Source organism: Heliangelus exortis, chromosome 9 (genome assembly GCF_036169615.1).
Source record: "Heliangelus exortis chromosome 9, bHelExo1.hap1, whole genome shotgun sequence".
In the NCBI taxonomy this organism is placed as follows: domain Eukaryota; kingdom Metazoa; phylum Chordata; class Aves; order Apodiformes; family Trochilidae; genus Heliangelus; species Heliangelus exortis.
Window position 1 is genome coordinate 18,867,029 of NC_092430.1, and position 15,499 is coordinate 18,882,527.

At 37.9% G+C, this 15,499-nt stretch overlaps 1 protein-coding gene across 2 annotated transcripts in view; it reads right to left on the reverse strand.

The window, feature by feature from the left end:
• FXR1 (FMR1 autosomal homolog 1) overlaps positions 1–15,499 on the reverse strand; it is a 31,617-nt gene that overhangs the window by 5,009 nt on the left and 11,109 nt on the right. For both annotated transcript variants that reach the window (XM_071752596.1, XM_071752595.1), the window contains exons 3-14: positions 15,318–15,411; positions 14,155–14,226; positions 13,125–13,273; positions 12,597–12,690; positions 11,653–11,769; positions 11,383–11,553; positions 6,757–6,835; positions 4,969–5,078; positions 3,966–4,052; positions 3,021–3,228; positions 1,204–1,407; positions 183–383 (exon numbers count right to left, since the gene is read on the reverse strand). In XM_071752596.1, coding sequence (XP_071608697.1) covers positions 183–383; positions 1,204–1,407; positions 3,021–3,228; positions 3,966–4,052; positions 4,969–5,078; positions 6,757–6,835; positions 11,383–11,553; positions 11,653–11,769; positions 12,597–12,690; positions 13,125–13,273; positions 14,155–14,226; positions 15,318–15,411 — 1,586 coding nt within the window. The remainder of the gene's footprint in view (positions 1–182; positions 384–1,203; positions 1,408–3,020; positions 3,229–3,965; positions 4,053–4,968; positions 5,079–6,756; positions 6,836–11,382; positions 11,554–11,652; positions 11,770–12,596; positions 12,691–13,124; positions 13,274–14,154; positions 14,227–15,317; positions 15,412–15,499) is intronic.

The following is a 15,499-nucleotide window of genomic DNA, read 5'->3' on the forward strand; positions in this document are numbered from 1 at the left end:
TCAGTAAACAAGAGATCTCATGGCAGAGCCATGGAGGAAGCCTTTCTTTAATCAGACAGCAAATTTTAACAGAACAACGACTCACAACTAACAAAAATGAACAAATGTTTCACTACACTTAAGAGGACAACACATTCTTTTTCTTAGTTTGTTCCGGGACTTTTATCCAACTGTTTACATACCTAAACCATTCTCATTGACAGAAGCTGTATCAGACTCTGTCATTCCATCCATAAGAACAGCATCTTCATCAGTCCTCCGCCGGCGTGACCTCCGGCGACGGTTGCTGCTGTGGTGAGATTCACTGGCATCTGTATCCACTGTCTGGTCTGACTCTGTGTTATCAAGCAAGCTGTAAGGGTTGCTGTCTGGATCTTTAAGCACTAAAGAAATAAAAAGTTTCCATCTAAGATACTGTCATCAGGTATAATTTCATTTCCAGGCTGATTTACATCTGTGCTTGAAAGTTTCAAAATACAAAGCCACCTTAAGACAAGACATAATACACAGAACTACAGAATTTATGACTTCATACTGGTTCCCCTCTGACTGTATTCTAATGGGAAGAATTCTTTCCAAGGTGATTTCCAATGATTTCCAAGGTGACATTTAGAGAACTTTACTCAAAACTGCTAAATGTGAAGAATATACCTTTCACTTCAGAGCAGCACAGTACTTCTGAAACCACCAACAGGGTACAAATTAGCTCAGTCAAATTCTGATAAAACATAACTTCCATTCTATGATTTCTTCTCCCATTTTGTATCTAAACAAAAGCCTAACTCAGAAGGCAGCCATAGGTAACTCAGAAGGCAGCCATAGGTAACTCAGAAGGCAGCCATAGGTAACTCAGAAGGCAGCCATAGGTAACTCAGAAGGCAGCCATAGGTAACTCAGAAGGCAGCCATAGGTAACTCAGAAGGCAGCCATAGGTAACTCAGAAGGCAGCCATAGGTAACATGCCAATGATTTATAACCTGTGATTGTATCACTATTATGTGTGTGTAGTGGAGGAAGGAAATAAGGATCATTGTGTGCAGAAAATAAAAATTAACCTCATAGTATGACAAGAAAGGATCACACAACTGCAGTGAAATCGCAGCATGTTAAGATGTAAAATGTAAAAAAGGAGTATTTCAAATAGGAAGAGATTATACAGAAAACTGCTAGCAACAAGAATTTGAAACACATTTCAAACAGTACCAGAGCTAATGGATGACTTGCCACCACGAGGCCCACCACGCCCACGACCTCCAGACACACTGCGCCCTCGTCCTCCAGGACGTCGTCTGTTGTCACGCTGATGTCTGCTTTCTCTGTCATCTTCTCCTGCCAAGGACCAGTCACTAAGTTCATCTTTTCTCTCAGACTCAGTTTCAGAGGGATTAGAGAGCTCCGAGTTTGTACCTTGTACAATAAGGAAAAGAACATCAGGAGTGAGTATGGAATTTGGAATTATTTGGGTTTCAGATTCTCACAGAAGTCTTCCAACCTGCATAGCTGGTTATACATAAATACAGGTTTTTTTCACACACATAAAAAAAATACATAAATATAGAAATTAAATTTATTAATATATTCTTATAGAAGTATAACATGTAATTATATATGTATTTATTTATAAAATACATGCACATATAAAATATATACTACCTAGGTTTCTAAGGTTCTCAACCTAAGTTCGTTTGCATTAACATGAGAAGTGCTCAAAGATGACCAAAACCACAATTTATGTACGCAGATAAATCAAGGATTAAAGAGTATTTCCTCTCTTTGTGTATACACTGCAGGCATTTGGTGCAGTTTCTAGGCAACTTCCCTGAAATTCCCAAGGACAACTTTATAGCTGATGGCTGTTGCTAAGCAACCTCCTCTGGCTGTTGTAATACTGCTTGAACAATTTAACTGTTTATATTAAACAGCTTCCACAGTGTCCCACCGTTTCAGAGCTAATCAAACCCACACAGCCTATTACTACTTAAAAATTCAACTTGTACAATTTTAAGCATGCAGGAATTCTCCCAACTAACCATCCTGGAAGAAATTTAGATCCATACAGTTCTAACAAGCAATTCTTGCCATTTTGGGGGAAAAGGAAGCTTTCCAAATGAAAGGGTGGGTATATAAACAAATAACAACTTCCATTACTGTTTAGTCAAACAGTTCATTGGGAAATAGTAAAAAAACAAGTTACAAACGTTACCATTATCACCAGAATCAACCTGACAACATGGCACGACCCTGGAAGCTACCATCAGTGACAGACTATAAAATCAAAAATTTGTCTGATTCTGTAACAGAAGAAAGCTCCATGTGGATGATCAAGAGTAATTTACCTCACTGAATAAAGAGATCTATTTCTTTCCCCTGCTCACAGGAGCACCTATGCTTCTTTGTGAAATATGCCTTTATTCAAATGCAGTCTGTCTCCATTTTAGAAGCTGCTGCTGAGTGGAAAGGGATTGTGCAAACCTCTAGGGAACTGAACAGCAGTTCCTTGTTAATTTAAAAAGACATCAGAATATCTCACTACATCTTCAACAAATCCCATTAGTTTTAGTTCCTGACCAAATCATAAAAAACCTCAAACTTTGTGCTGTCTCCATTTTAGATTTTGTTTTACTTTTCAAAAATACATTCTTAAGATGGCTGTGATCAGATAAGCATTTTTCCTCATTCTCAAAACACATTAGTGCCAAGCTGTATTTTTAATTTATTTTTTAACTTGTGTCTCTTGAGAGTACCTGCAGCTCATCCCCAGCTTTGGACAATGTACCTCTTACTGCTGAAGGATAAGATCTTCCTAGAGTGCAATTTGTTCATTTTCTCCATTTAAAACTTAACTTCAATACAAATGTCAATCTAGATAGGTGTTGAGCTATGTAAAAAAAAATAAATGGCAATTGTAAATTTTCAACCCTGCCTTCACTCAACTCCACTGACCACAAGGAAATCTAGAGACAGTTAAGGATTCAGAGGTCTACTGAGGACTTGCTCAATAAATGCTGAAGCAAACTGACCGTAACCAGAGGTGTAATTGGGGCCCCTGCGGCCTCTCCCTCTGCCGCTGTAGGATCTGGAGCCTTGCATGGAGGAGAGGGTGCTCTCATCAGTTGTGTAACCCTTCTCTTTCTCAGGAACTCGAGTGGAAGAAGGTCTGAAGCCCATCCCAATCTGGCGCAGTTGTTCATCAATCTGCAGCCTTTCCAGTCTCAGCTGTTCTACCTCCTATGTAAAAGGAAACAAAAAAATTGCCAATTAATCTCCCCCATTACAAAATACCATCATCCATCCAGGCATCTTAAAAACTTCCTGTAGGAGTTTTAGCACCACCCTGAAGGTGAGTGCAAATAATGAAATTTACCTACAAGTTCTGTCACCTCTGAGTTTTAGAAAAAATCTAAAGCCTCTCTCTTAAATCACCATGCTGAAAGACTGTTTCTGAGACTACTATTACCTTGCTTAACTACACTTCACCAGGTTCTCTAGTGAAAGCAAACTGATGAAGTTAAATGATTCAAATTAATCAAGGATTTCTGCTAAGTCAACACCAGAACTCCATGCAAATCAAACTGATCAAAATGGGTAATAGTTCTAATAATAAGACAGAGTATTAGTGTGATACTACCAGGAATTCCATCATAACTCAAGAGGGCATCAGACTCAGAACAACAACAATACTCTAACACAGACCCCAAAAATAGTTAACAACTTCTCCACTGTCACTTAAACAAGTGTTTACAGTGCAATCAACATGAACAATACTAATTAACCAAGATGAAGTATTTGAAAGCCTACGTAGCACTTTGGGGCAAGGGGTATGTCAAAGGCTCCAAATCTATAATTCCTATATAAAGAGGAACAGTTTGTCACCTGCAAATCTCACTAGAGTTATTGCTTAAAAAATTTTGTTATTTAAACCAAAGTGTCCTTGACAGATTTTTTTTCTTCTGAAACACACTTACCTTTAGATATGCAATATGGTATTCTAGAAGAACTTGGACATTCCCAATGCTTTCTTTAGTACCAACAAATACAAACGGTACCATTCCCTGTAGAAACAGAATATCACATCTTATTTTCAGGAAGAATATGATCATCAAAATTATGTTCTCTCTTGAAGTTATAAAAATCTGTATAAATTACCAAAATGACCAGAAGGTAAGATAGTAACTGCACTCTGGGCTGCACAGATGCACTAGACATAGCTCAGACTGGAGTAAAGGCAGGGCCTTACATGTTAAGGACTTAAAGCTTTCCCAACAACCCATTCTGGCAGCTGAGCTCACCTGGCATACAGTGTTTCTCTTACCCTCCCACTTTCAACACAGATGTGTGGAAGCATCTGGAGTTCACCAAGTGTCCAGTGTTTTATTAAACCAACTTTACAAGATGATGCAGCTCTAGAGGACTGTATCTTACGTGCTCATATATTTAAAACATGTGAACACTATTAACACTATCAATCCCAAATTAATTATGCAGCTACAGTAAAAATGGAAGATTAAAAAAAAGCCTTGCTTCAGCAGCAAAACCACCTTTCTTGAACTGTTTCATATAAAGCTTACTGCAAGATGCCTGTCTAAAAAAAAAAAACCTGAAAAATTGTTCTCTCTAAAACCACAGAAAAGTTATAAAACTGGCTTTGTTGAGCATCTATCCTGGACAGCTACCCAAACACACCCACTTTGGGTCACATGGGCATCCCCACCATTAAATGCTGGCCATGAAAAAAGTGTGCATGGGCCAAGAGGGCTGGATTTATACACTGATTAACAATGCAGAGATGCAGCAGTGAGCCTATTCAAGTGCTGTAAGGCTGCACTTGAACTCATTTGAGTCATGCCCCTGAAATTCTCACTTTCTGCATATAAATTTATATAATATATATAATATTAATTAAGGATTCTACATTACTGATTTTGAAAATAAAAACCTACTTATAGGAAGAAAGAATGGAGTACTTACATCTTCACGGGGTAGTTTATTTTCATTATCTCCTTCAATTCTCACCCTGACGACTCCAGACTTGTCTACAATCTCCTGAATCACTTTTCCATTTTTTCCAATAACTTTTCCTTCAGAGGGCAAGAATGGTTAATTTTGCATCCATATGCAAAATATTTTAACGGGTTTCTTCATGCTTTAAGTTAGGTATAACAATTGCTAACAACTACCAGACTCTCCTTTACCAACCACCTCGTTTCAAAATTTTCTCCTACTTCACAGAGGTACAAAAAAACCCAAAGAAAACCCCAAACTGCGAGAACATGTGAAAACTCACAAAACTACATGTATGCATAGAAGCACAAGTGTTGATGAAGATCACCACTACATTCCAGTTTCTCTGCTCTGCTGTACAACAAGGAATTAATTTAGCATAGGGTGATACCTTCAATTTGAGTCATTAATGATGACTGCACTTTTTAAGCTGGGTGTCTTCTTAAAGGGTAGCTAAATTCTTGACCACATGTGATCTGGGCAAGTTGTCTGCCTTTGTTATAAACTGGTATTGTAATTGTTTAAAAGCAGCTTTTTCTGTGAAATGCATTACTGTGAGTAGTGCCATGATTCTTACATAGGTGGATTCACATGACTGAATGCTATCTGACACAGTCAAAAACCCCTCAATTTGCAAAATGCTAGACTTAGCAAAGGTCTTTGGTTCAACTAGGTTTGCTGAATGAGGTAACAGAAAAAAAAAAAACTTAATTTGCTGAAATTTAAAACAAGTTTTAACATTTGCTAAAGAGATAGATCAAACTGCATCAGATATATAATTTGCGGAGGTCTCATTAAAAAAAGCCAACAAAACAAATACTACATTTGCTCAAATTAAAAAACCTTTCAAGTCTAATTTTTAGGGGTTTGCACATGGAATGTTTAAATTATGCAGCCTATAATATGCAAACTCTAAGTCCAAAACCACAGTATGTTAAGGCACAGCTTTTAATTTCTTCTTTGGATAATCCAAACTGCTGTTGAATTGAGCACAACACCAGCAACTCTTGACAGTGCCTTCATAGTTGCAATGCCTGTGAGCTGGTAATGCGGCCTGGGGAGCTGCCAGACTCTGAGGACACAAGCAGCAGGTGAAGAGGAGCACACCAAGGGAAATGTGAAAAAGTACCCTGTGAGGACTGGCCTAGGGAAAGACACATTTTTCTCCTGAAGGGCAATGGAGACTAACTCCCAGCTTTAAGTAGCTTGTGATACAGAAGCCACCATAATATGCTATGCCTTGATAAAACTGAAACATGAAAAAAATGCCCATTTTTAGCCTGAGGAGAAGAGCAACAAGTACTGGGCATTCATTCCCACAGAAGCTCAATGTCAGCAGCCACCACCTCTAACAAGTCTGAACCCAGAGGGGAGCAGTAACATCAGACTTTTCTCATGTCACTCTTATAATTCAGCTATAGTACTTCCATATTCAGTTTTGGAATGTAGCTTCAGACCTTTTAAGTTGTCAATTTAGCAAATAATCTGTTTACTAGAATCTGTGCTTCAAGTACTGCAATTAAATAAGAAGTACAAGTCTGAAAGCAAATAATCATTAACATTAAAACCCTGACAAAGTATTATTCAACATCAATACATAGAAGTTCTTCACAATTCCTTAATACACTTTCCATAATTCACTTTCCACTTAAATGAAGAAATCAAATACTATACTGGTACCTAAATCTCCTTGGCAGACTCATGCTAATTAGGATCTCTTCACCCAGTTTTTTAAGTTTTAGCAGTGTTACATACCAACAAGATTTCTGGGAACTTGAATAAAATCCTCCACAAACTCCAAGTAGCTTCTAGCCTTTTTCACTGCATCAGCAGTCTAGAAATTAATTTAAAAAAGTTTATTAGTGAATATATTTTTAAAAAACACCCTACCTTGGAGAACAAGCTGCAAGACTTCCAAACAAATTTACTTTTAAAGAGAAGAAGAGGTAAGATTAATCTAGCTTTGAATTAAATGTTAAATAAATAAATAAATAAAGAACATTCAGTAGCAAAGCATTGGTGAAGAATAAAATGATGTTTTCCATGCTGGTTTAAGACACTTTAAAATACTATGTGCAGATTACTGCAAGTAAATATGAAGACAAAGTATCTTACAGATATATCTTGAAGCAGTTTCTCAGACATTAACTGGGGAAAAAACAGCTAATTGCATTATTTTTATCCAAAATCAAGACAATTTTCAAATCTAGAATCTACTTAGATATATATATATATTTATATATAAAATGAACATAATAATTACAGATATTGTACTGAAAAGAAATCAATTCGTAAAAAGTCCTACCAGCATTTACAGAAACTTCAACTTACAACAATATTACATTAAAAGAACTTTGGGTCATGTATCTCATTTCACCTGACACTGAAGTGAATGAGTAGTGGCACGGCTATGCTTAGATGGGCAAGACATAAATCTATAGCTTCCCCTCTGCATTTTGCTTTAGACTGAAGCACCCAGTTTTTTAAAGAAACCACCAATATAATCAGCAATGTAAACTTGATTTTGCAATTTTTAACATAATTTTTTAACATGTAATACACTATGACATTTCAGAGGACCACATGGAAAAATAATGGAGAAAATAAATTTTAGACTCGTTTGCCTCTTGACAGTATCTAAAGAAAATGTCACCTGATAAAGATAAAACATTTCCAGGGTTGAAGGGAAGTCTCTCCACAGACCTTAACAGGCTCACTGTAAGCAGGGACTGGCTTTACAACCTTTTCCATAAGAAAGGTGTACTGATTTTTCAGAACAGTCTAAGTAAAACAGCTATTAGAAGTCCTCTATCAACTCTCTGTTCCGTATTCAAGACCTTCAAGATCTTTCTTGTAAGACAGATCCATTCTGCATGCAAGTCTTAACATAAAAGTACTGTTTGCAAATACACATTACTCCTCAGTTAATAAATGCCAAAGTGACAGCAGGTACTCCTCTAGGTGTGATACACTCATGGGGCCTGCCCACCACCACACAACCCACTTGTGGGAAAAGGTGCACAGTGCTCTACAGGAGAATTTGGCTGCAATCAGGCAAACTGGAGATTCTGGGGAACAACAGCAGTGCAGGAAGGCACAGGAGTGCACAGACACAGCATACACCAAGCCAGTTCTCAGCTGGCTACAGGGAGGAAGTTTTCTGCTTTCTCCACAAAATTCCTCTCTTGCTCTCCTCCTTTCACAAGCCTGACAGGAAACTAAGTCTGAATAACAAGCAGCTTCAGAAAAACTCTCCCATAGGTGCAGACAAATTACACTACCACAACCTGAATGCTACAATGGTCAATAAAACACTGTACAGCACTTAAGGAACCTGTCCCAATCATGTGTCACCTCTACATCACTACTACCAAGGCACTGTCCTTCCAGAAGGTTTGTTTCTGGCCTGTTCATTTCAATTTTTTTCCAAGATAAGGCAATGTCTCTTGGTTAGTGGGGAGAACAGCTAAAAATGCACTCTTATGGCTTTATTATTAAATGACAACAATTAATTGACAGTTAATTAAAGCTATATAGGTGATGAAACAAGAAACAAAGCTTCAAAGTAAGCAACAGCAAAAGTGTAGAATTAAGGAATGAATATCAGCATCTAGTCAGTACTGACAGCTTTTGAACACAGCATCCATTTTGCATTACTGCCTCAGCCTTTTCATCTGTCATTTTTTAGGCAACACATGAAATAAGAGTGCTATCAGTTCCAGCATCTTTCAATCAAATTAGGAAAGTCCTACAAGGCAAAAAAAAAATGAAAAATCTCTAGTTCTTGCCAAAATGACTGCAAGAGAAACACAGGCAAATTTGATTTCAAGATAATGAAACAAGCAATAAAGCAAGGAAAACAGATGAGCAGGAAGTCACTGCAGGGAGCAGAGGCTACCCTACACACTCAAAGCAACTGCTAAAATGATACCAACTTCAACACACATTTACAATTTTTCACCTCCAGTGAACTCCACAAATAGGACACAATTAACTAGAGCTCACAATGTCCTGCCTCAAAGGTATGTGTATCAATCTTTTTCAAATAAAGATGAAGGAACAGTGACTGCTTTTATATAAGCAGTATCAGAATAAGAAAATAAACCAACTTCCAGTAACAGTTCTCCAGTGCACCCATGTGCATATCTACACTTTGCCACAAGCACTCAGGATTGTTATGCACGTACAGCCCATATAACTCATTCACACATGAGACAGCTTATAAAGCTGACCCTGGACATTGTATTCTCCATTCCTCAGGCAGTAATTCAGAAAAGTAATTTCTCTCTAAAAATTAAGAGTGCACATGGACTAGAGAACTCAGAGAATTCTAGTTACCAGTAACTACCTTTCTAACTTTGAATTATAGCCTGTACCTTCCATTCATGTTCTGACTACTTCACATAGTAGTCCATACAATCAAGACACATCCATATTACTCAAAGAGTGTTTAACAGAAAAATTAAATGCAGTGTATTTTTCTTAACTCAACCTTATGCCTACCACTTTACAGCAGAAGAGTTCCAAATGAGTGTGAAAGAACTATATATGGCCACAGATAATTAGGGAAAAAGCTTTATAACACAGCCACCAGCACCTAGTGACTACACACTGGTGGAGAGCATTCCTATTAAAAACGGTGGTCCCAAGAGTCTCACACCAGTTCCAGAGACAGGGCTATCAAAGTCCTTAAAGCAAAGAACTCTTCTAGGTCTTTGCAAAGAGCAAAGTTAGCTCTTTTAGACCTTTCCTAATGGAAAAAATCTAAAACTATCACTGGGAATCATTTGAAAAGCCTTATCCCTACACAGGCAAAGCCCTCCTATATCATGGCAGTCTTTTTTTGATGAGAATAAAAAGCATATTCATCTTAAATGGAAGTGAGCTACTGAGAGCTCCAAAGGAAAAAAGAAAGAGTTTTCTTGTTTTCTCCAACAGGAAAACAAGTAGTAGCAGATGCCCAAAAAAGCTGGGATAGGATCTTCCTATTCTTCTGTCCAAAGGAACAGTTATCACACAGTCAAGTATCTCAAAAAACCATAAGGGGGAGAAGATCACATGTTAAAAATTACACAAGAATAGAATGCAGTTTGATTTTGCCAGGAACGAAGGTTCAAGAGCAGCTTTTCTGTTTCTGGTAAGGCTCTTCCTTTCGAGTGAAGCAGACTTCAAAAGCAGGGACGTACTGCCCAAGCTCTGAAGTTCAGAGTACTGTTGTCTCTCTAACAGGCACCAGCTGTTAATGCTGCAAAAGCATCCCTAAGCAGCAGCTCGGGCAGAAGAGGAAGGGGTCCAAAGAACCAAAGCAGTCTTGACCAGAGAGGGAAAAAGCATGAACACCATCCCATACTGTTTAGCATCCTCCTGACAGATTTCCAATATTGTTTACAATTTATCTCCCCCGTGCTTCTTTTAAATATCATGGCTGTGAGCAATGCCACTTTTATTTGCATGCAAAGTGTTAGCTACAGGACACCCTCAGACCCTGACTTCAACGTGGGATCACCGTTCCCACACACCTCACCCTAAAACTGTCTGCCCGTGCATCCAGCCATTAAGGCCTGGCTGCTTGACAACTTCAGCTGAAAAGAGGCAAAATGAGCCTACAAATATACCCAGATGCCAAAGCCCCCATCACGTGGAATACTTTGGTTGCCTGGCTTTTTTAGAAGCAGCTATCATTTCTAGGAAGGGGAAGGCGGGATGTACCTAAAGGCATTTTTATTTAGTGGGCATCTGGTATTTATAATTGTTGCTGTGCACTACTCTAAGAGGCTGGTGACAGTCATAACCTTTCCACCAGTTTCAGCATTACATCATTCACATTAAAGAGATGTAAACTGGAACCAGTTCATGTCCTATGGCACTTCAGCTTGTCCAATTCCTCTTCATTAACAGCAATATGCAATTTATTGGTAGTAACAGAGCAAGGGAGGGTCTGTTGCAACCCTGAAGACCTGAAGTATTTATAGTTTCTAAGAAGGAACACAGAACTTGAGATACTGAAAAATATAGAAGTTTATCCTCAGCAGTATCAACCTGATCTGACTCCTGGGTCACAACCAGCTTCTACTCCTGACTTGCATGCAGCATAATTCCAGACCACAACTTCCTGAAAAAATAGACAACCAAGGATTTCTGCAAGTGGTAACACCAAAGAATCAGGTGTTACTGCATCTGTAGAGCTGGTGACATGGGATAAAGACTCCAGAAATTTTGACAGGACCCTGGTGACAATGGCAGTTCTGTCACTACTCTTCTGCCTTCTGAATGGATAACTGTTCTGGCCCAAAGAATAGCTATATTTCAAGATGCTTGTGAGACTTAAAGCACATCAATTATTCACACAAATGGAATATTCATAGCAGGTTTCCCCCTTACCTCTCCATAGATTCTGAAAGTACCAGTATCCTCTTCAAGTTCAATGGCAGTAACTCCTGGAACCTTTCTGGCTTGCTGAATGTTACTGCCATGTGTTCCTATAGCAAGTCCCATTAAATCTTCTCGGACTACAAATTCCTCATGAAATGCTGCAGCAAGCTGCTTTGTGCACTGAAAGGAAAACAAAGCAAGACTCAACCACATGCATTCAATGTAAGGTGCAGTTATGTGCTTAGTTTCAAGCAATAAGAATTACAAACTGTGGCTTACTTCTAAGTGTTTTGTAGCTTCTTCATTTCTTGACATAAGCATAAGTTTGGTGCGAATGCTGCGCAAATGCATGTCACTCAGTATGTTCACTCTCTTCACTGTTGCTTCACTGGCAGACTATAAAGGAGAAGGAACATTTATTTCATTTTTTAAGCAAATCCACATTTAGAGGGTAAGTCAGCAACCTATTTAAATAATAAATATGTTCTAAAATTGCAGTACTTACATGGACATCATTCTTCCGTAAACCAATGATTTGCTCACTCACACCACATTTTACACTAATGATTTTGCCACTGGATGTACATAGTAACTTCCTACCTCTCCAGCCAAGTACATATCATCCTACCATTTGAGACCTACCACTCACTGTCTGAATGGCTGAGCTAAAGAGTAAGCAAGGAAAACACAACTCTGGAGACTGGGGCTCGAGTGGACAGTACAAAGTCAGAACTGTGAAGAGAAACTAATGCTGGGCAAAGCCTGTGTTACAGCAGAAAAATGACAGAGCACCTAAGTGAACAATGACTTAATGGTTCTACTGAGCTGGTGCAGTTCTTCATGTGGAAATCCATCTGTAGGTCAAAATGCACAGTGGAATGTAGTACAGGGAAACTCTACTGCTCCACAGCAGAGTAAGCTGGACTTAGCTTGGACTCAGCTGCACAAAGCACCAAAATGGCACTCAGTTATGGGTGACAAAAGCAGTAACAGTGAGACTGAAAGCTGTTCCTAAATTTAGGCTGTATGCAGGGGAGCACTTGTAGCCCCTCAAGGCCTATACCCAAAGAGTAAATTTCAACAGATGTACTTACAATATGCCTCACAATTTACATAGCTTGACAAGTGAATCCATTTTCTACAAAAATATGCAGCTAGCTACATAGTTCCCTTAATAATATACTGAAAATTCATGCAACTTTTACACAGAAATAATTACTTACCAGTATTATTAGTTGAGCAGTTTCAGCATGATAAAAAATTCGACATGCTCCCACAGCTTTCTTGAAATCTTTATGTGCATTTTCATTAGCACACCTAAGGAGAAAAAATTATTATAGCAAAAAGCTACATCAAATCAGAATTTGCAGTATCATGATCAGAAAACCACAAATGTTTCAGTACTGTATAGCAAAGTGTTCAGAAACTGGAAAAGTCCCATTCTATCTAACATGGTTCCAAAGCTTGTTTCTCTGTGGACTGTATGCCACCACAGTTACTTGGCAAGTTGAAGTATCAGAGGCCAAACGTGAGGATGTCACCTCTACAATCTTAAGACAAAAACCTGCTGTCTGTCCCCACCCCAAAAGCTCAGCAGGGATTCCAAGTCAGTGGTTTCTAAAGCAGCTACTGCAGCCATAGCCACGCTTGAGGTACTTCATGGACCTGTACATTGGCCTCTGAAATGTAACCCAAATGAGTTTCCCCTCTTCAAATACTGTGAATGCTTTAAAATGTGCAGAGCTACTCACGCGTCTCTGAGATCCTCAGGAACATCCACTGTGCACTTGAAGAAGGTGTTCTTTTTGACTGTTTTGTTTTGATTCACAGGTCGGAGTCGTTCGTAGGTGACAATTTCATTGTAAGTGGCATCACAAGCAGCATATTCAATGACATAAAACTATGGAAGAATTTAATTTTTTTTAAATGGTAACTTATGTTTGGCACAACAAAGACGTAGTAAAATTACCCACGTCACCAAGAAAATAAAAAATATTAATATATAGACTAGAATGTGTATGTGAGCTGACAGAATGATACAGTTCAACATGAGTGAGGCTGGACATACTCCATTACTCATCTGACACCCCAGTGAAGTCAGGGTACCACACTGGCATAATATCAGTCCCCCAAAAGAGCATCTTGGATTTTTTTTTTATACCCATCCCTGTTGAAATACCTACTTCAGTCCAGCTCAAGTTCTAAAAAGCAAAATGTTTATGGGATCTCTACTTCTTAAAAAATACCTAATAGGAAAGCAATCATAACTCATTCTTCATCTGCTCTGCAACTGCTTATAGAAAAATATTTTTAAAAAGAAATTTAAACAAAATAAATAAGACAAATCCACTGATTCAATGGGCAAACTACCTGTGAATCAAAAGGAAAATAAAACCTCCATCTTTTTAATACACACTAACTCAAATTTAGGAAGGCAAGAAAAGTAAGATTTAGTGGATACCCATAATCTTCTCCTGAACTTCCACCCAGCACATGCAAGTACAAAGAAGCTTGTGTGCACACTGTCTGCCAAGTTACATGTGTGCATCTTACACATTCATACAGATTCCAAGCAATTCAACAACTAATAATGGAAGTGACTGCCCAGCTATAAAAACAACCCTCAGCTGCAGAACACAGCATGGCTCATTCCAAAGTGATTTCAACTTAAGTCTTTTGCAAGTTTTGTAGTACTTTATAGCTTTTTTTCCACAAAAAACATTCATATTTATTGTACTTAACATAACAGCATGAGATCAGTAGGTTTTTAAAATAATTTACCTCTCCTTTCATCATTCGAACTTTTGCCAGCCACCAGCCACAGGGTTCTTGTTCATTTGCTCTAGAATAAACCTGAAAATGAAAACACAGTAAGAACCACTGAAAGCATATACAGGCAGATAATGAAAAAAGATGACCCAAAGTTTTCTAATTTTCATTAGCATCGAACAGTATTCTACACAAAAGTATGTTTTCTATAAATTGGGAAACATGCCTTGAATTTTTATTATTTTGCTTTATAAGGACGGTGAAAAGATTCCCTTTGCATACATTACTGACAATTCAATAGAAATTTCTCAATGAAGAAAAAACCTTGGCTTAACACATGCTGGGGACAACTCCTCACTAAATTCAAACACTGTCTTCGCACTGAAAGTTCACACATAGAAGTAACTCCACTATTAGGATTTTTGTTTTGTCTTTGCCTTGCTCTATAAACCTAAGACTACTCAAATGAAACAAATCATCATATGACAACTTACTCCTCATTCAACAAACACTACCAAGTTAATACAAGATCAGCTGTAGAACAGGTGACTTTGAAAGCTTCCATTTGCCATCATGCATTTCAATTAAAACACCAGAAAAATCCAGCATCTATCCTAAATTGTTTCTTAGATTACTAGCCAAAAACTATAAATGTATTTAAGAGAAACTCATTACTTTAAGGACAAGCAAGGAAAAAAGCAGAAGTTATACTAATTACTAAAGATACTACCATGAAATGGGAACAAAACATACATCTTTTAATTTCCTAGCTTAATATGCCATTTCTAATTGACACTTTCTCTGTAAAACAGTGTAATCACAGATTTTTCTACCAGATTATACCAGATACTTCATCTAGGTTAAAACTCTTGTTTTTGGAAGAGTTTTATTACATCTTCAGATCAAATACTTCCAACAGTTACATTTTAGATCCAAAATGAAAATGAACCAGTTTTGTTTTGAATTCTGAAACATTTCCAGCTATTTCAAGTTTTAGAGAAAGTTCCATTGGTACTTCTGTGAAAAAAATAAAATTTCACAGTTTCACTGAAAGAAAACAAATCCATGCCTAGAGACATGTGCCATTTCATATTTTCATACAATCATCATCACCACTGCTTTGAATGAATGGACAATCAGTTATGCATCACGACAGTTTATTAGGATAAACTCACCTCCACTTCATCTCCTTCACCTATTTCCTTCTTGATATCAGGGGGTGGTGGTAATCTGACTTCATTAAAGGGTACCTGGCGCTCTGGTTGCCAACTGAAAGTGGAAGGGACATGAAACATTATTTCTAGAATTTTCCTGTTGTTTTAAGTCTTATTTTTAGAACTCATGACTTTTAACTAAA